Consider the following 19,866-nt stretch of genomic DNA (forward strand, 5'->3'; position numbering starts at 1 on the left):
AAAGCAAATGCTGACAAAGTGATTCTCAAAGTTAGCAGAGGAATTAGAGGGAAAGCTATGGAGGATGATACAATAATTTTGCAAAGCCTACAGCTGAAAACATAAGGGAGGAAGTATGGATTTTCCCCAGAGAAACACTACTTAGAATCATGGCATCACAGACTCTGGGTTGAGTTGGAAGGGGCCTTAAAGATCACCCAGTTCCACCCCCTGCCATAGTCAGGGACACTTTTCACTATCCCAGGTTGCTCCAAGCCCCGTCCAGCCTGGCCTTGAACACTTCCAGGGATGGGGCAGCCACAGCTTCTCTGGGCACCTGTGCCAGGGCCTCACCACCCTCACAGGGAAGCATTTCTTCCTTATGTCCAATCTAAATCTGCCCTCTTTCAGGTTAGAACTGTTTCCCCTTGTTCTGTCTCTACAGGCCTTGGTAAAAAGTCTTCCTATGCCTTTCTTGTTTGTTTCTTCCCAGAGCTTTCTCTTCTCTGGGCTGAACAACCCCAACTCTCTCAGTTTGTCTCCATAGGAGAGGTGCTCCAGCCACCTGACTGTTTCCATGGCCACCCCTGGCCCTGCTCTAGGACATAGGTGTCGTGGTTTTGGAGCAGATAGGGAAACCAGAGGATTGGTGTAGCTGCTTAGTAATGCTTGGAACAGTGCTGCTGTCGCAGTCGGTAGGACACCGCTTGTGGTCCCGTAATACTGTTTTCTTACAAGTCTGGGGCTAGTCTTTCAGCTTGGTGAAATCAAAGCAGTTTTTTCTGTGGATGCTTACAGTTTCTCACTAATAAAGGACATCTGCCACACTTCATGTCCCTGAAACAAAACAACTGTTGCAAATAAACAACTAAATGTTCCAGCTAAATTCAGCCGGGTATGGGCATCAGGACAATGCTTTAGATTTGGCAAGCTGAAGATCTGCTGTCTGAGAAACAGTATAAAGCTTTAGTTGGCAGTTAACTTTTTGCTCCTAATAAATGTTTGGAGTATGGTTTGTGTCTGGAAGTGGGGCATGTATAACCAACAGTGAGAGTATTTTTCCAGCCCGTCTAATGCGATTTTTTTGTCATTGTCTGACATGTGTTGGCTACTCAGTTCCTCTGTCTGACTTTAGGGGAGGAGAGTACTGGAATATGAATCCCTGCAGCTTCATGCTGTTTCTGGATATCAGGACACGTGTAGGACAGTTCGAGAGAGAAGCAGCATGCCAGCAGCAACTTCTGAAAGAAAAAGTATCCTTTCCTAAGTAAAACAAAGTATCAGTTGCCAGCATCTGTCTTGGGGATTATTTAGGATAAAATGAATAAAAAATTTATATGAGGAGATTCTTAACACTTCAAACTCATTGCTCTGTCAGGTCAGGCTTATTCCTATTCTTTAAAATGTTCGATTAAATGACTATTTGGAAAATATTCCTAATCAGTAAGAGAGCATAAACAGTGGACAGAATCTTGAAAAGCATCTGGGAGACATTAAAAGGTCCTTGGCTTGGGGTAGGCACTGCTGAGCAACAGTGATCAAGGCATATTGCTTCTCACTTTCTGGTCTTTAATACAGTGGGGCCTCTTCAGCATGTATCACCTCCTCCTGTGGGGACATTTGGAAATCTTTGCCTTCTGGCTAGTCCATGATCACTTCCAAGATTCCTGGATGACTGAGGTTCCTTATTTGAGCTTGTTGTATGATCCATGTGACTCGCTTACTCGCTTACTGTAGCATCAGTTGCATGATGCATAGAGGAGACCCTCCTTTTGAACATCCAGCCCAGCACCCCAGCGAGGTGCCAGGAGCAGCTGGGCCTCAGTGCCAGTCACTGCCAAAGCAGCTCAAAGCCCTTCATATGCTGCCAGTATCTCTTTTTCAGTTAGAGTATAGTGGACTTCAAATCCTCTATCCCTGACTCCAGAAGCTGAAGGGTTGAGCTTGAGTGTGTCTGGTGCTTTGTGCCAGAGGCTCCAGGTAGGGCCATTCTTCCCATGTGCACAGTAAAGCTCATGTTTTATATCTTGTCCTGTTTGGACTGGCCCAAGGCTGCATGAACAAATGGCCCAAGGGCTACTGCTTGAACAGTCTCCTGCTTGATGTGTTCAAAGGCTTGTTGTTGCTTAGGGCCATTTGAAATCATTCTTCTTCCAGGTCACCTGATGGAGAGGGCTGACAATCAGACTGTAATCCAGAATATACATTCTCCAAAATCCCACGATGCCTAAAAAACCTTGTGTTTCTTGCTTGTTAGTTGGTGGAGCCATTGCTATTATCTTGTTAATCATATCCACTGCAGTCTGATGACATCCATCTTGCCATTTTATTCCTAAAAAAATGGATCTTCTATGCAAGTCCCCTGACCTTTGTTTTATAGCAAAACCAACTTTCAGAAGGATTTGGACTATTTTCTTCTCTTTCTCAAAAACCTCTTCTGCTGTGTTGCCCCACGTGATGATATCAGCCATGTATTGCAGGTGTTCTGGAGCTTCCCCCTGTTCCAGTGCAGTCGGGATCAGGCCATGGCAGATGGTGGGGCTGTATTTCCGCCCCTGGGGCAGTTGATGCCAAGTGTACTGGACATCCCTCCAAGTGAAAGCAAACTGCACTCTGCTGTCAAAGGGATGGAGAAGAATGCATTAGTAATATCAGCTGTGACACTGCTGGGCTGCCTTTGGCTCCACTTCCTTTTGGAGTTCAGCATGTCCATTGCGGCAGCACTCGGCAGCAGCCTGCAGTCAGATCTGAGCAGCCACAGCGCTTGTCATGGCTTAGAGTAGCTGCAAATAGTTGCTTCACCCTAAACAAGACCTGAACCACGTTCATGGTTCCTAGCAGTAGGACCACACTGGTTTCAGCTTCCCAAGGATATTCAAAATTCCCAAATGCTGTTGTAATTAGCCTGGCGGAGAAAAGGAGGATGTGGGAAGTGTCTGCTTCCTAGGCAGGCTCTCCAAGAAGAAAAGGCAGACAGTGTCATTGTTGGTATTTTCCACTATATGGCACCAGAGCACAAGAGGTGAGGGCTGTGCTGAGCACACAGACCAGATGACAAGGTACAACACGATAACCTTAACCCAGCCCTTACAGCAGGTAAGGTGGTACATAAGTGCCACAAAACAGAGCAAATAAATCAACATTGTGACCAGCCACTATTAAACCAATACAATAAATGCTTATAGCAAATTTGTTTTAGCACAGTCTGGTCAGGTCTGTCTGTCTCCACCATTTGTGCCCCACATGTGGCACAAAAAAAGGACTGTTGTGTTTTAACACCAGGTGGCCGCTAAGCACCATGCAGCTGCTCACCCCACACACTGCTTCCCCCATGGAATGGGAAGGAGAATTGGAAAAAGGTAAAACCTGTGGGCCGAGAACAGTTTAATAATTGAAATAAAGTAAAATATTAGCAATAATTGTAATGAAAAGGGAAATAACAAAGAGAGAGGAATAAAACACAAATGATGCACAATACAATTGCTCATCACACGCTGACCAGTGCCCCTCTCTGAGCAGTGATTGGCCCTTCTGGCCCACTTCTTCCAGTTTGTACAAGTGGGCATGATCTTCTGTGGTGTGGAATATCCCTTTTGCCAGTTTGGATCAGCTGTCCCAGCTGTGCTTCCTTCCGTCTTCTTGTGCACCTGCTCGCTGCAGAGAATGGGACACTGAAAAGTCCTTGACTTGGGATGAGCACTGCTGAGCAACAACCCAAACAGTAGGGTGTTACCAACACTATTCTCACATGGAATCCAGAACACAGCCCTCCACCATCTGCTAGGAAGAAAATGAATTATATCCCAGGCAAAACCACAACAGTCATCGTCAGGGAAAGAACTTCCTTCTGTAGCTGATTTTCCAGGCCTTCCCTGAAAGCCCAGTAGAAGCCACTTATTTGATGGTTTCTGTGACTTTAGCTGATTTAACGAGAGTTTGAAAGAGCTTTTCTGTTGCATCTGAATGAAGGATATTTGTCAGGCATGTAGGTTTGCTAAGGTCTGTAATTATCTGTAGATTAAAAACACACTGCACGGCAACCATTCCAACATTGCTTGGGAGGCACATGATGGTGCTGCTCAGCTGTTCCTGCGCTGACTGAGGAAGTTACTTGTTCTCTGCATGAGGCTTTTTTATTTTTAAAGTGCAACTTGTCTACCTGTTCTTAACAACACCTGGTTTTGCATGTCAAATCTGTGTCATTATTTGTACACTCAGATGAGAACGAAGAATGTACGGAAAGTAAATGCTAATGACCCCTTTTTCTTCAGAAAAGCCGTGTCAGGTGGAACAGTTGGATCGCATTCTCCTCTCTGGAGTCTATAACGTCCGCAAAGGAAAGACCCAGCTGCACAAGTGGGCAGAGCGCTCAGTCACTCTCTGTGGCACCTGCCTCATTGTGTCCTCGGTGAAGGACAGCCATGCAGGGAAGATGCACATCTTGCCTCTCATTGGAGGGAAGGTAAGGCTTTTTTTGGTTAGCTCTCTGTAGCTTGGGAAGGAAGAAGAGATTGTAATGATGGGAATCGTCCACAAGAGGCTAATGTAGGCTTTTGTAACAGTGTTAACACACACAGCCCTTTTCTACTTGCTTTGCTTAAGTAGTAGTCTGAAGGCTACTAAAATGAAGAGGCACTACTTCTGCTTTCACATTACTAGCCAATGTTGTGAACGGACACCCTGGAAATTATTACTTCTTGGATCTACATCAGAAAGGTGTTAAGCAGGATTTACTTCTGAGTTTTTCTCCAGTGACTTTACAGCTGTGTTTTCAGCAAAATGTAATATTACTGGTGGCCGTTAATACCTCACCCTGGACTCCAGGTCGGTTGTAGCTGCTGGAGCTTAGGCAGATTGTTGTCAATTCTCCCTTTGCAGGTGGAAGAGATGAAACGTCGGCAGTACACCCTTGCTTTCACCTCGGCTGGAGCACAGGCTCAGACGTACCACGTTTCCTTTGACTCGCTGGCAGAGTGCCAGCGGTGGCACCGGAGGGCGTCCACGGTGAGGCCCTGGGGACACTGTACTTCGGGCCATGGGTGGAGGGATAGGAAGGGTTTTTGGATGCAGGCTTGGTCTGCAGGCAGAGGTGAAGCTAGGATGTTGGAGAAAGTACCTAGGACACTTTCCAGCTTTCTTTATTTCCTTTGTGCTCTGGACTACAGAGATTTTTCTTTTAGCCTTTTCTTCTCTTCTACCTGTGCAACAATGTCCAGCAGTAGTTCTGTGTTGTTTTAACCCCTGCTGCACCTGTGAGAGTAACTTCATGACAGGTCACTAAAGCAAACCCCAGGGACTGGCTGACTTTACAGCCACAGAAACCTACAAATTGCACTTGTTGCCATACTTGAACCTGCCTGAAGTGCGAGCTGGGCATTCACAGGGTTGCCCTGCTAGATTTGAGTCACAGAGATCATAGGTCAGCAGGGGATGTGTGCATCAGAACACACTGACCTGCTTTATTTCACATTAGAGTGTGATTAGATGGTGATAGCTTAATGCTGAACCACACTTTGGCCTCATAGATATGGTTGTATATATAAGCCATGTATAAATGGGTGTATATATATTTTGTAATATATCTATAAATGAACTATGAAATAAGGTCAGATTAAAGCAGGTCGTAAAACGTCAAATGAAGCATCAAAGACCTTGAAATAAAACATACTTAATGAAAGGAGATCTGGTATTTGCAAAGACTTTATGAAGTGTTGCAAAACCATAATTTATTAAGGCTTTTCATAACAGGTTATGTTTCAAATTTTATACCCTCAACAAACTAACAAAAAAAAGAAGTAGGTAGAAGTACAGAAGAAGCAGCTAGGCAGAGGTTCTGTAAACCTCAAAGAACTGAACTGGAAAATCAATTGCTTCCTGTTGCTACTTGCACCTTTGGAAGGCACTTGGAGATCATCCTTTCTCAAGAGTTTCCTCAGCCTAAGATCTGTTTTTCTCCATTAGGTTGGCTCTCTTACAGTCTAGACTTTAGGCAGTGTCCTGTGCACATACAGAGAAGGGCTTTGTGTGAGTCCGGGTTGGCAAATGGCATAGACTCATACTCCACAGTACGGATACTCCACCTGATGGATACAAGGAGTTCTTTCATGTTTTTGCAAATTGTTTGCTACTTTCACCTTTGCATTCTTTGGCCTTCCATTAGACTTCCAGAGAAAAATCATTGCACAGCTGCAGCTCTTTCTCCTCCTTTTCAGGTTGTGTCTATGCGACTTAGCATGGTTGATCTTTCATGCTACAGCCTTGAGGAACTACCTGAACACCTCTTCTACAGTCAAGATATCACCTACCTCAACCTACGACACAATTTTATGAGATCAAGTGGAGCAGGGAGTCTTGACTCTCTTTGCAGGTCTGCAAAGAATTATTTTTCTTCTACATTTGGATCCAGGGATAAAGTATTGCCAGTTCTCTTGGGGTTGATAAAAAGATTGATCTTCAGGAAGCTCTAACAAGTGAGGGGTTTGGAAGCAGAACTGGACAGCACAGGCAGGCATAAGCTCCCAACAACTTAGAGTATTTGTGAGCTCCCTTCTACAGATTCTGTGCTAATTCTGATCTGAGATGAGCATTGTGGGGTGATGTGCCATTTATATGGATGTGATACAATAGTAATATAAGGCTGCTTGCTAAACAGAGAACATCTTGGCGTATAAAATAAAAGGTGAGGGAAAGCATAATGCTGCTATTGTGAGTAAATAAGTTTGTAAGAAGAAATTCAAATCTGAAAAAATGTTTTGGCAAGTTCTTAATGTGCATTTGGAATTGGCAGAGGGCCTATGAGACTCTGGTTTTGCTTTGGAAAGTTTGATCTACTTTTAAGAGAGTAGCAGTTGTGTGATGGTATGGAAGCATGATGTAGTCATCTTAGGTAAGCCAAGGTGTCTTACAAAAATATTTTTAAATTAATTCCCAAAACCCATAAAAATCTAGAGGAAGATTAGTCTGTTGATATCTATATTAGCCGTGCTAAGTAGAATTCAAGGAGTTGCTTTATGGATTTCAAAAGCCAATAGGAAGCCTGTAGTAATATTGTCCAATGGCTCTGTTTGGAACACATTGTGCCTTAAGAAAAATACATTTGAAGAAACTTTGCAAAACTGCTTAGGGTTTTTTTGTTGTTGTTTTGGGGTTTTGAGGTTTGCTTTTTTGCGGGGGTGGGGGCAGAGCGGGAGCGGTGGGTGGTGCTTTTGTTTGCTTTTGTTTTGTTTGTCTCTAGGGGCCTATTAGTGTGCTATTTCATTTTTCTTCTTACAGAGTCATGAGATACCCAGGTATCCATGGAGGTATACAGGGAAAAAAATTACTCACCTGTGGGAATACTTTGCAGTTTCATTGAGAGCCGAGTCTAGTCTGGTTTTGTTTTAATTCCAAACTTGTTTAAATGTTTTCTAACTGTTGAATTGTAATAGATTCTGTTATTGGAAAAGCTGCTTAAAATAATTTAAGATTTTGCTTTCTACTTCTCTCTTCAAATACATTGTATGATGATGTAAACCCTACCAAAACTTTATTTTCTAAAATGCGGTATCCTTGGTTCACAGGATCAGCAAAGGGGCTTGAAATTTCTTTTGACCTTGCATGTAGTCAACAAGAAATCTGACATGTCAGAAACTCGGCTCTTTTCCTGGCAGTGACTATGTCTGATGAAGCTGAAATCCTCAAACAAACAAAAGCCATAAAAGAAGTCCTCACTTCACACAATCTTGAATAAACAGGTAGCATTAGGTAGCCCACATAAGGCTGCTCATTGCCTTTTGAAAAGGTTTTCTTTCTGAGGTTTTTAGGATGTTTCTCAGGTCACAGCCCCACAAAAAGACCCTTGCTCACTTGCAGTATGTGCCACCAGTGCCTTGAGGCTGTCAATTCCCAACAGCAGAATTTTTTGCAATAGTCAGATCTCTTCCTCTTGGGAATTCTTTAAAGCTCTAGGAGTCTAATTAGCTATAACTATAATAATGGAACAAAAATAATTAACTAAAGGGAAAACGTTAAGCAAAGGGCATTAAACAACCCTACATGTTTTATGTCCTAGCTCATTTTTAACAAAACAAACTGCCTTTCAAGTATCTCCTTTTTCTGAAAAACACTCAGATCTGGTCTTCATTGATGTGTGTGCACACGTTATGTGTGCATGTCTCTTATCAGTGTTTTAGCCAGCAGATACAGAGTTGTGCTGGGGTGCTTTGCTGGTAGAACAGGCTGTTGTGTTAAACGGGGAATATTTCAGGGCAGCACCAGTTTGGGCTGCTGAGCAGAGGATGGTCATCTCATGGAAGATTCATTACTGTTTCCACACCTCTTTGCTGTTATGTCAGTATGCCTGTGAGAGCACAGACCAAAACGAGGACCCACAACAATTTCAGAATCTTTACTCCCTATAATACCTGGTTCATGTATGCAGCTTGAATGACAGTTGCATTTGTGCTCCATTCCTACATCCCTACGTGAGATTATTGGGGCAAAGGAGAAGGAACAGGAGAACTCGAAAAGCTTTTGAGTATCGTCCTCCCCATTGAGTATGGAAGGCTGCTCAAGGAATCTCAGACCAAGCTGTGTCATGTACCAGTTTCCCTTCAGCTTTTGGAAACTTTAATGCCCCTCTTCTATGTGCTTTGATATTGTTGCAGAGGGATGAATTCTAAACAATGGTTTTGCTGTTGTGTGTAGTGCTGTGTCTCTTGGGGCAGCTTCTCACCACAACCTGCTAATGAGAGAGAAACGCTGCTTGGTGTTAAGGAGAGGTGCTGTAGCCATTGCAGAACTCCAGAGAAAGCAATTTCATTAAAGTGTTTGCTGATTTCAGAACCTGAGAGCTGTGACCTGTCCTAAATCTCTTCAAGTTGAACCAGCTAATAAGAAAGTTCAAATCTTTAGGTTTATCCTCATTGTTTTATTCTTCTCCAGTACTGTGCTGAAGTTCCATGTGCAAGTTTCTGATCCTTGTTAGATCTTTGCATTATGCAGTGTGTTCCCTTGAGGAAGGCTTTTACCAACACAACATCTTTCTCTTTGGCATTCAGTTGCGATACAAGAGCGTCTGTGGCTGCAGCAAACATGGAATGCCGATGCCTTATTTATATGACAGCAAACAACCCATGTCCAAGTTTCAGCTATGCTCCCTCTTTCAAAAGAACAACCACCCCTCCAATATTATGAAGCAAAGTGGAGAAATATAATGCATAATTCCTACACAGATCATTCCAAGTATTTTGAGTCTGATGAAGGGTCACTGTAAAAAATAAAAATACTTCAGAATCTTTCAGTCTTATATTTTAAAACATCTCAAGCTAGAAGCAATATTCTCCCTCAGGCTCATTAACCTTAGTTTTGTTACCTATATTAAAACTTTTGCTTCAAAATAAGAACTACTCACCAATACCTGGCAAAAACTCAGATAGGTGGGGCAGATTAACAAACTTCTGTTTCCAAGAAGTAGTTCTATGGTACATGAAATTTGTAGTTACTTCATAAAAGTGAGATATTAATTTCCCCACTGAATTAATTTCTGATGATTCCAGTTTGGGATGAGGAGGTTATTACTTGGGGAAAAATACTTTTGTTTCCTGTAGAAAGAGGCAGGAACTCTTGGAGAAGAACCTCCTCTATGTTACCCCAGCCTATGCAAATTCCTTCTCTCTCTTTGGACCTTGCCCAGTGATGGAAGGGGATGGAATAGACAGTCACTTGTTAAGCACAGGTGGGACTGTAATGACCATGGGGCTGTGTCAGCACTTGGGGCAGTACCTGGAGTAGTGTGCTGAGTGAGGGGCACTGTAGACACGGAATCCTGTTCAAGCACCTCTGGGTGCAGGTCTTGGGGCTTCCCAGCATGAAGTGAGCACTTTCCTAGTTTTCCCTTTCGCAACTCTGCACAGCTTTCTGTTGTGCTCAGGTCAAAAAGGGAATTCCCATTTTCTGTTGTTCTCAGAATAGTCACAGTGAATGTTTTCAGCTCCTCTTTTCCCAAGCAGCGTAATTGTAGACTTTTACTCTAATTAATTCTTTGAAGGTTATTTTTTTGAACTGAGTATTTTAGTCTCCTTAATCTTAGTCACTAGGAGGAAGCCTGTCAAATCAGGGTAGAAGGTCGTTATCAGTTTCTGCAGTAAAACCAGGTATTTGATCACTTTCAGCATGACCACTGTGAAAAATATCAGTGACTTAAAATTAAATTTGTGCAGGAACTACTGTAACGAGTTAGCCGATTGTATCACCAGTGTACAAAGACTTAAGAATTCTTTATGACTGGTTTTGTATGTTCTTGCTTTGAGACCGTTTAGGTTTATGAATTAACTAGTGTTCTTGCCAATAGGTTTTCTCAGTTGAAGAATCTGAACCTGTCCAATAATAGACTGGGAGAGTTTCCTGTATCACTGTGTGAGATCTCTACTCTGACAGAGCTTAATATTTCCTGTAATGGACTTCATTACCTGCCAAGTCAGATTGGCAAACTGTTGAAGTGAGTATGTTTTTTTCACCTGTGATCATAACCATCAGCCTCAGCTGAGCACTGCTGACATGCAGGTACTGCTTCTGAAAGTGTGAGTGTAGGGCAGCCTGTTCTGCATATGAAGGCTGAATGATTGATTTGAGTCCAGCAGGAGGTCAAGAACCAAGATGTGCAATCCCTTAATCACTATTGTTAAAATGTTAAGGTTGCTGGTGTAGAAAAGATGAGGAAACTTGATGCAGCTGAGGTATTGAAGGCAATTGTATTGTTTCTCAGATGAGTCAATGCACATTCCTCTGCAGCTGCAGAGTTGTGTGACTTTCTGAATTTATTATTTGTATTAATATTTTCAGCACTGATGCAATTTCTATTGAAGTTTTAATTTGTTACAGAAAACTTTTCTGTGGTAACTTCTCACAGGGGTCTAGTGATTTTTAGTCAGCACGGGTACGTTTTGATAGTGTTCTGCAGAATTGGCTGCTTTTTGTGTTAGAGGATTTTAGTATGGAAATATTGGGGCAATCCCATCTGAAGATTTTGTTGTAAGGTGTTTGCTGGAATAAAAGCCTTGTCCATTTCCCCCTGTAGCTACCCCAAATGTATAAAAACTTAAGCTTAGGTAAATTTAATTGCAGGACTATTATTACATTTGTTTAGATAAACATCAGTGTCATGCTTTTGTGGTCTGCTTTTCCTCCAGCTTGTGTTTTTAAAAAAGGAGTGTCTGGAGCCACACTGGATGTAAGCAAGTAATTTCCAGAGTGATCTTTTAGCCATATGCAAACTGTGAGGAAAAAGCTGTGTGTAGGCTTACACTTTAGGGAGGTTTACAGCTTAGTTATGGGTCCAGTTATCTTGATGACCCCTTGAGCCCTTATTCACAAGAACATTTTGTGGCCTCAGATTGCACTTCTACCACCACTAAACAGTGGTCAGGAAGTTCTCTGTTGGAACATAATCATAGTAAGAGAAATTGTATATTTGGGATCTGAGTCTCAAAAGCCATGCAAACTTTGAAACAATTCATCTTACAACAGAAAGCCTTCCTATTCTTTTCCCAGTGTTGGAACAGACAACTAGAGTGTAAAAATCTGCCACCAATGTGTTATTGTGGTAGATATTGTGATTAAACTGTGCCATTTTTAGAAAACCAAGTAATTAAGTAAATAACTTTCATTTACAACATAAGTACTGATTTGTATTTTGCTTGTGTTAACTTACAATCTTTGGCACAACTGGAAGTTTACCTCCAAAATAATTTAAGAACTATTTGGTATTGCATATATGCAGTTCGGAGCTTATTACATGTGTGATAAAAGTACTTTAGTAACTTTGTGTGTTTAAGAATAAAATTAGCTGTGAGGCATCTTTGAAAAATAGCCACACTGAGACCAGCTAGCTACATGAGAAAATGCACTGAAAATATTAAATGCGATGTTCACTACTCTTTGTGGAATTATTTTCTCTTTTTCACTGCTGCAGTCTCCAGACCTTCTGGCTTGATGGCAATTTCCTCACATCCTTACCAGAAGAGCTGGGAAACCTCCAGCAGCTCAGCTGTCTTGGGCTTTCTTTCAATAACTTCTGTGAACTGCCAGCAATTTGTGAGAAACTCGTCGCCTTAGACAAACTAGCCCTGGCAGGGAACTTGCTGGAGACCCTGGACCTGGCAATGCTGAACCGTATGAGTCACATCAAAAGTGTGGACCTGAGGTAAGGGGGGAAACTTGCAGGTGTCTATAAAACCAGATTGCTGCCTTCTAGTTGTAGCAGAGGAGCTGTGTAACTTCTAGTACGTTTTGCAATAAACAAGGTGCAGTTTTTCGTCTTACTGATTCTTTAGCTTTTAGGGAGTTCTGTTTCTGAGGGTGTGCAGAATCCACTTGGAAAAGCACAGCTAACTGAGCAGTGCCTGACACTGAATGTGACCCAGCCCTCTAGTTTCCTCTTGTGATATGTTGTTACCCTGAGCTTTGGTAGGTCTTTGATCTATCCTTCCCTTCCTTGCCTCCTGGCCCTAGAGATGTGATCCTGATTCTCCAGGCTGCCAACTGCAGTACTCTCAGAAAGGGACAAAGAGGTTTTTGCTGTGGCAGGACAGTCATTAGCTTTGTGTGGCAGTGTAAAATAGCAGTCCCTTGACCTGGCTTCTCTTTCCTAGACTGAATCTTTCTTCAGAATCTCCTAGAAACTGGGGAATGAGTAAAATGGTTACACATGGTAGTGTAGACAAAGGAAATGTTTTTGTTTGTATTGGCTGCCTGAAATTCACCATTGCTCCTCACACATTTCACTGCATTCACCTTTGGTGTTAGCCTTCACCAGAACTCTTCCTTTCCTTTTGTTTCTTCTCTCTTCTTGCTATTGTCCAGTGTTCAGTGTTCTGTTTTCTGACTTTTTAACTCATCTCTGAGTGTTTAGGCTGAACAACCTGAAGAGAGCAACAGCTGACACTCTGGAGGGGAACAAATCCGTGACTTACATGGATTTACGAGACAATCAGATGACAGATCTGGATCTGAGCTCCTTGGGCAGCCTGGAGCAGCTGCACTGTGAGCGGAATAAGCTGAGAGAGCTGACGCTGAGTGGCTTCTCCCTTCGGGCCCTCTATGCCAACAGCAATTGTATGTCTTTATGTCTTCTTCACCTACCTTCTCCCTTTAAGCCTCAGGAGTAAGGGAAAACAGCCATTTGCCCTCTCCCACTCATAAAAAAATACTTAATCTGGTGTTATTGTGGCAAGACCATATATGATGGGTCCTCTGAGGTTAACTCCTAGGGATCACATACACATGTGTGTGCGCAGGATGTATATTGGGGGGAGGCTGTGGTGTTGAGTTACTGTCCAAGGAATTCATCTTCCAGTGGGATGTCTCTGGGAGCTCACAAAGAAAAGTACAGTTCTCCCTTGTTCTGGTGCCCCACGTGACAGACTGAGAAATGGGATAGTGAGATGCTGTAGTGCCATATGGCAGATGTATGAATTGTGAATTCTGTGTTAGAAAGGATCAACAAAGACCTTGAGCCTCCATAAAGAAAGACAATGAGTCTCATTTGATAGCTAAGCTGCTTCCCCGTGCTGTTTTCTCTCTGAAGCTCTGCAATCATACTTATTTGCTTTACTTCATCAGGTCTGGCAGCTGTCAATATTTATCCGGTTCCTGGTCAACTGACATGTCTAGAACTCTCTCAGTAAGTGACTATACAGCACAGAATTTAAAGCAAGTATCTGGATACCTTTGCTGTTTCCTGCAAAATTTTCTGGAAGTTTTAAGCTTTCGACAGAGTTGAGAGCAATTAAACACAATATAACTACAAAGCTCACTACTAAAAAATGGTGAAAGTGTTCCAGACCAGAAGCTCCTCTGAACCAGTATGGCCTGTCCAGGTGACTGGCTGTCCTTCAGCTGTAGTCTGTGATCAGAAAAGCCAAGCAGGGACCACTGAACTTGTGGCAGCTTACTGGGCTGAATGGTGGGGATCTGTGGAGCAAACATTTAGAGTAGCTGCCAGTGATCTCTGCTGTTGGTTTCGTTGCCTATGTCTGCCTTTGGAGCAGTGTTGTGAGATCTGTAAGACAGGATGCCCTCCCAAGTCATGCACCAGCTCAGTTTGCATTACACAGCTTAGCCATGAGATAAATTCCATATGACTAACTTGGATGCTGGTGTTCATTTTTTGTCTGTTGTTTTTGGTTTGGCTGTCACTAACTTCATGCAGCATTCAAACAGGGTCTGTTCCATATGGAATGCTGGTGTCTAGCTTTTCCCACTTGCTTTTCTCAGCAATCAATTACAGTGTATCCCAGACTGGGCCTGTGAAGCAAAGAAACTGGAAGTTTTGGATGTGAGCTACAACCTCCTTGTGGAGCTTCCATCAAGGTCAGCAAACCTGCATAAACGGAGCTGAGCTTTCTTCTACAGTGGGCTGTCTGGGAACAGAGAGAAACAGTGCTATTCCAGTTGCTTTTTTCCTTGTTGTACACAGATATAATCCACTTTATCTATGCAGCATTGAAAATACTCTGTATTCAAATGTTGGAAGGAACTAATTTCTAGGTCAGCCTCTTTAACAACAGAGGCGAGGTAATTCCGTCCTGTGCTTTTGGCTGCTACTGCTGCTCTTTGCACCTGATATAGAGCACACTGCTATGACTTATTTGTGTTACCATAATGTCTGTGAACACAGGTCATAGGTGAGACCCTAATATGTACAGAAATTTTATCTGTTACCTCTGATAGGGAATTACCACAAAGGGACAATACAGCTGATCTCAGAGGTAGCTTTTGCAGCACACAATCAGCCAGCTCCTTTCTCCGTTTCCCTTTCGCTTTCTGCAGAAATGCAGTAAAGGAGAGCCAGGAACTAATATAAGTTTTCAGATATTTATGACTTCTCCAAGGTATGGAGGATATTCTGGGAAGAAGCAAAGCAGCTTAACAAGGGTGTTTGGTGGGGGTGTGAGTGTAATGAATGACACAGTGTCTAGGGTAAGCTGCATTAAAATTGAATGGAGAGTGGGTGGCAGGGAAGAAATGCAGAGCACGGGTTGAAGAAATTAAAGCAAGAGGCATAGGAAATGTTAGGCAGTGACATTCTAATGATTGTCACAGAAAAGTTATATACATCAAAAGCAAGATAAGGATGTAACAAGGATGTGATAATGAGAAGTTAGAAGATAATTTTAGCCATATCAATGGATGTATGAGACCCAATTTTATATATGTTATGCAAAGAATAATTTACTGCCTCAGGAATAATGCAGGAGTGTTAAGCAGCTAGTTAAAGCTCTGAATTTAGGTTGGCACAAGGAAGCACTTCTTTCTGCCTACAGCTTAAAGCAGGCATTTAAAGCCATCCTTGTGACTTCTCTGTCTGCCTGAGAGAATGCTGGGCACATGCACACCAACACACCTGCATCACAAGATACCAGTCTGCAGTAGAATAGAGGGAAATGTAGATATGCTTCCAAGCGTTCAGAGTGACTGAGACATTGTGTGTTGTTCTGCTTTGTCATTGTTTACATTTTATGGATCAGTGTATTTTAATTTTTCTCTGCTGTACAGTCAAATTAAGTGGATTAAATACTACCTTTCCCACTCTGGGGATGTCAAGAGGAGTGAACCAAGTTAAATAGAAAACCCTGTGTCCTTCTAGGGTCCTCAGCAGCCTGAGCCTTCGGAAGTTGATGGTTGGGCACAATCGTCTGCACAGCCTTCCACCTCTTCTAGAACACATTCCACTGGAGGTGCTGGACCTTCAGCACAACCTGTTGACTAAACTCCCAGAGACACTCTTTCTCAAGGCTCTGAAGTGAGTGTCAGTAGCAAACGTCTTTTGGCTGCATTATCCTTTGGAGCCGTAAAGGCTTAAAGTGGCACCTGCGTGACTTTCCTTGCAAGGTGCTGTTTGCGCAAGAGATAACGAGGTGTACCCTTTATGAGGAGTTAATTCAGGTACCATTAGGGAAGCTATCAAGCTGATTTGAAGGAATCAGTCCATGTTACTGTTAAATTACAGGAAAAGAGAGGCTTGTTTAACCCAAGAGCCAGCTGAAGAATTAGCTTCAGTTGCAGTTGTTTTTAAGATCACATTACTGCCTGAAGAGCTTTGTTTCTAAAAGTAGTCGTAAATTCAGGTGCAAAGGAAAGAAGCCAGACAGATTTTCAGATATTGCAGCAGAAAGTACATCAGGTCACTGGAGAACAATGAGAGAGACCTTTACAAATGAACAACCCTTCATAACTGTCTATTCAGACAGGAGTCAGACCTTCTTTTAAAGTCTTACTAAAGGTTTATGGTGTGTGCTTCCACCAGTATTACCCAAAGGCTCTTCAGTATTCAGTGTTTACTGTAAAATGCTGTGTGCATCCACAGTGCTATATAGCTAATATGTCATGAGTAGACTCGTAAATCTTAATGTGAGTAGGGATGTTACAGTGCTGTCTGGGCTCCTGTCTGATGCTGCTGTCCACACTGGCATTTGTGTAGCTTCTTTTCCTGCTGTTAATGGGGTGGTTTGGATGATGTGAAGTCTAATTCTTGTACTTGCTGTGGTTAGCCTCAGGTACCTGAATGCATCTGCAAACAGCCTGGAGTCATTGCCCTCTGCATGTGTGGGGGAGGAGAGCCTGAGCATGCTGCAGCTGCTGTACTTGACCAATAACAACCTCACAGATCAGTCCATCCCTGTCTTGGTGGGACACCCAAACCTACGGATCCTGCATCTGGCAAACAACAACCTGCAGACTTTCCCTGCAAGGTAAGTCAGTAAGACTTCTGGGCACGACAGTGCTCCCCAGGATTTTAGGGGAGCCAGAGGCAGAGCGAGATGCTCTGCCTGTGGCTTGATGACAAAAACCTGACATTTCTACACACAAAGTCAGGAGAAGCATGTTAAGGGATTGGCACAGGGTACTGTTGTCTGTAGGGGTTCCTGTCCTCCTAGTTGTGGTGCCATCCAGAAGGACCAAGGGATACACCTAGTTGTGTGGATGGGGTGGTATTTGCAGCTTCAGCAGTGATGGTAAGGGGGCCTATCTGTTGTAGAAATCCAAACCAGGCACATCCAAGCCAAGCCAACCCTGCACTCTTACTAGAGCATCTCTTAGGACTTTTGGTCTCCTATCATTAAATCAGAAAAGTAGCTCATAAAGGGCAGTGTCTATGGATTCTACAGCTTCAGAAAGTGACAAATTCTTATCTGTAAGTTACAGTACTTTTTTGTTTCCTTTTCAGCAAACTTAGTAAGCTAGAACACTTGGAAGAACTGAATCTGAGTGGCAACAAACTGAAAACAATTCCTACAACGATTGCAAACTGCAAGCTACTTCATACACTTATTGCACATTCTAATGAAATCAGCATCTTTCCAGAGATCCTGCATTTGCCCCGTATTCAGGTATTCATATGGAGAAGATAAAGAGATGTCAGGGGAAAGTTTGGGTTAGAAATTGAAGAGTAACTGCTAGAGAAACTAGAGAAACTGAAGAGAAACTGGAGATCCCAGCAAGGCCAAGTGCAGGTGCTACGACCAGTATCAATCTGTGCTGGGGGATGAAGGGATCAAGAGCAGCCCTGGGGAGAAGGACTTGAGTGGATGAGAGGCACCCAGAAATCCCCCATGCCCTGGGCTGATCCCACAGCATGGGCAGCAGGGAAGAGGAAGATTCTGCCCCTCTGCCCTACTAAGATGAGACCCCCACCTGCAGTGCTCCCTCCAGCTCTGGGATCCCAGCATAGGAAGGACATGGATCTATTAGGAATGAGTCTAGAGGGGGCCATGAAGATGATCAGAGGGCTGGGACACCTCTCCTATGGAGACAGGCTGGGAGAGCTGGGGGTGTTCAGCCTGCAAAAGAGAAAGCTCTAGGGAGACCTTAGAGTCCCTTCCAGTACCTAAAGTGTCTACAGGAGAGCTGGAGAGAGACTTTGGACAAGGGAATGGAGTGACAGGACAAGGGGAAGTAGCTTTAAACTGAAAGAGAGTAGGTTTGGGTTTGATATTAGGAAGAAACTCTTCCCTGTGAGGGTGGTGAGGCCCTGGCACAGGTTACCCAGAGAAGCTGTGGCTGCCCCATCCCTGGAAGTGTTCAAGGCCAGACTCGACGGGGCTTGGAGCAACCTGGGGTAGTGGAAGGTTTCCCTGCCCATGGCAGGGAGTGGAAGAAAATGACCTCTAACAGACCATTCCAACACAAACAATTCTGTGGTTCTATGATTTTTCTCGATCAACTCTAGAACAGGGTACAGGATGTGCATTCTAGATCTGTCACCTTTCTGAGTTGATCAAAGATCATCTCTCATTCACCTTTACCCCCTCTCTGACTTGGAATTTCCAGTTTCTGGCATTTGAGACAGTGGGCAATGTTATTATAGCTAGGCAGGTTTGAATACAGAGGCCTTCTTTTATCTTTAGTGTGACCTCATCATTCAGTACTGGAGTCCTACCTATTGGAAGTTATAAGTCTTTGCTGCTTATAAATAATTCTCCAGCTGACAAGTCATTTTCATGACCTGTGTGTGGGAAACAATCAGTAACAGGGCTGTTTGTAAGGAGCACTGGAGTAACTGATGACATGACACAACAAAGAGTATTTTCTTTGTCATTGTGCTGTTTGTTGCTACTGCAGTTTGTGGACTTGAGCTGCAACGAGTTAACCGAAATCCTAATCCCTGAGGCACTGCCAAGTGCCTTGCAAGAGCTGGACCTGAGCGGAAACACAAACCTGGTGCTAGAACACAAGACACTGGATATCTTCAGGTGAGCTATCAAGATGTCAACCCAGTAGTGACCTGCACTAGGGGGAAGGGTAACCCTTCCCAGGGGAGGAAATGAGATAGTAAAGTGTGTATCACAGCACTGCATGGTGTTATAATGTTCCCTGCCTGAGGCAGCTGAGACTTCTGTCTGTAGGTAGGAAAAAGTCCAAAACATCAGAGCAAGCAATTTTTCATCGTATGAGGTTCTCCCAGCTGTCTCTGGCATAAGCAGCCAGATATCTCCAGAAGGCCAAGACTTTAAATTCCTCTCCTTTATGCAGTTCTTTCCACAAACTGCTATCTAAAACTCTTGGCTGGACAAGGTCCTATGGCCACAACCTGTTCAGCAGGGTCTAGAAGAGCATGACTTCTGTTCTCTCTGTAGTCACATTACCACACTGAAGATTGATGCTAAGCCCTCCCTCGCGGCAGACTCGGCACTCACTTCTTCCTTCTGGAGTCACGGTGTAGCTGAGATGGCAGGCCAAAGAAATAAGTGAGTATTGTGGTCTGGTGGATGCTGACCCTTTGTCTTCTGAGGGTGCTGGGCAGAGTGCACTGCTGAGCACCCATGCAGACCTGTTTTGCCCAAGAGCTCATCCGTCCCATCCGTCTCTCCAGATTTCTTACTAAGTCTTAGTAATGCAAACCTCCACATTGTCTTTTCTTTCAATTTTTACACTTATTCTGGGACGCTTGGACTTTCCTTCCCACTCCAGCAGAGACGCTTTTTCTCTTGCCAGTTATGCATGTTGCCCTTTCCTGCTTGTGGTCATGGAGGGTTTGGGAGTTCCAATAATAAAGTTCAGCTGTACATCTCCCGGGGCAGTGACTGTGGGGACAGTGCTACCCTGTCAGAGTGGCACTCACAGCAAGGTGCCTGATGGCTGTGGTTTTGGGGACCATATAATCTTTTGAGACATATTAACTTTGCTTGTTTGCTTTTCTAACAGGCTGTGTGTGTCATCCCTGGCACTGGGGAGCTTTGCAGAGGGGGTGGAAGCTGTGTATGGCATGTTTGATGGTGACAAGAATGAAGAACTGCCACGCTTACTGCAATGCACCATGGCCGATGTGCTCCTGGAGGAGGTACAGCAGTCAGACACCATGTTCATGTCCAACACCTTCTTGGTCTCCCACAGGTAGGACAGTGAGCA

General features: G+C 43.6%; 1 protein-coding gene across 1 annotated transcript in view; it reads left to right on the forward strand.

Annotated features, from left to right (window-relative positions):
- PHLPP2 (PH domain and leucine rich repeat protein phosphatase 2) overlaps positions 1-19,866 on the forward strand; it is a 35,942-nt gene that overhangs the window by 8,543 nt on the left and 7,533 nt on the right. Inside the window, exons 4-17 of the mRNA XM_027732953.2 lie at positions 4,251-4,441; positions 4,858-4,983; positions 6,192-6,346; positions 10,310-10,456; positions 11,930-12,160; positions 12,869-13,071; positions 13,579-13,639; positions 14,233-14,328; positions 15,605-15,760; positions 16,509-16,709; positions 17,186-17,348; positions 18,580-18,710; positions 19,095-19,205; positions 19,663-19,851. Of these exons, the coding sequence (XP_027588754.1) occupies positions 4,251-4,441; positions 4,858-4,983; positions 6,192-6,346; positions 10,310-10,456; positions 11,930-12,160; positions 12,869-13,071; positions 13,579-13,639; positions 14,233-14,328; positions 15,605-15,760; positions 16,509-16,709; positions 17,186-17,348; positions 18,580-18,710; positions 19,095-19,205; positions 19,663-19,851 (2,161 nt within the window). The remainder of the gene's footprint in view (positions 1-4,250; positions 4,442-4,857; positions 4,984-6,191; positions 6,347-10,309; positions 10,457-11,929; positions 12,161-12,868; positions 13,072-13,578; positions 13,640-14,232; positions 14,329-15,604; positions 15,761-16,508; positions 16,710-17,185; positions 17,349-18,579; positions 18,711-19,094; positions 19,206-19,662; positions 19,852-19,866) is intronic.

This window comes from Pipra filicauda, unplaced genomic scaffold (assembly GCF_003945595.2).
Source record: "Pipra filicauda isolate LSUMZ 115617 unplaced genomic scaffold, ASM394559v2 scaffold46_size3722508_pilon, whole genome shotgun sequence".
NCBI classification, from domain to species: domain Eukaryota; kingdom Metazoa; phylum Chordata; class Aves; order Passeriformes; family Pipridae; genus Pipra; species Pipra filicauda.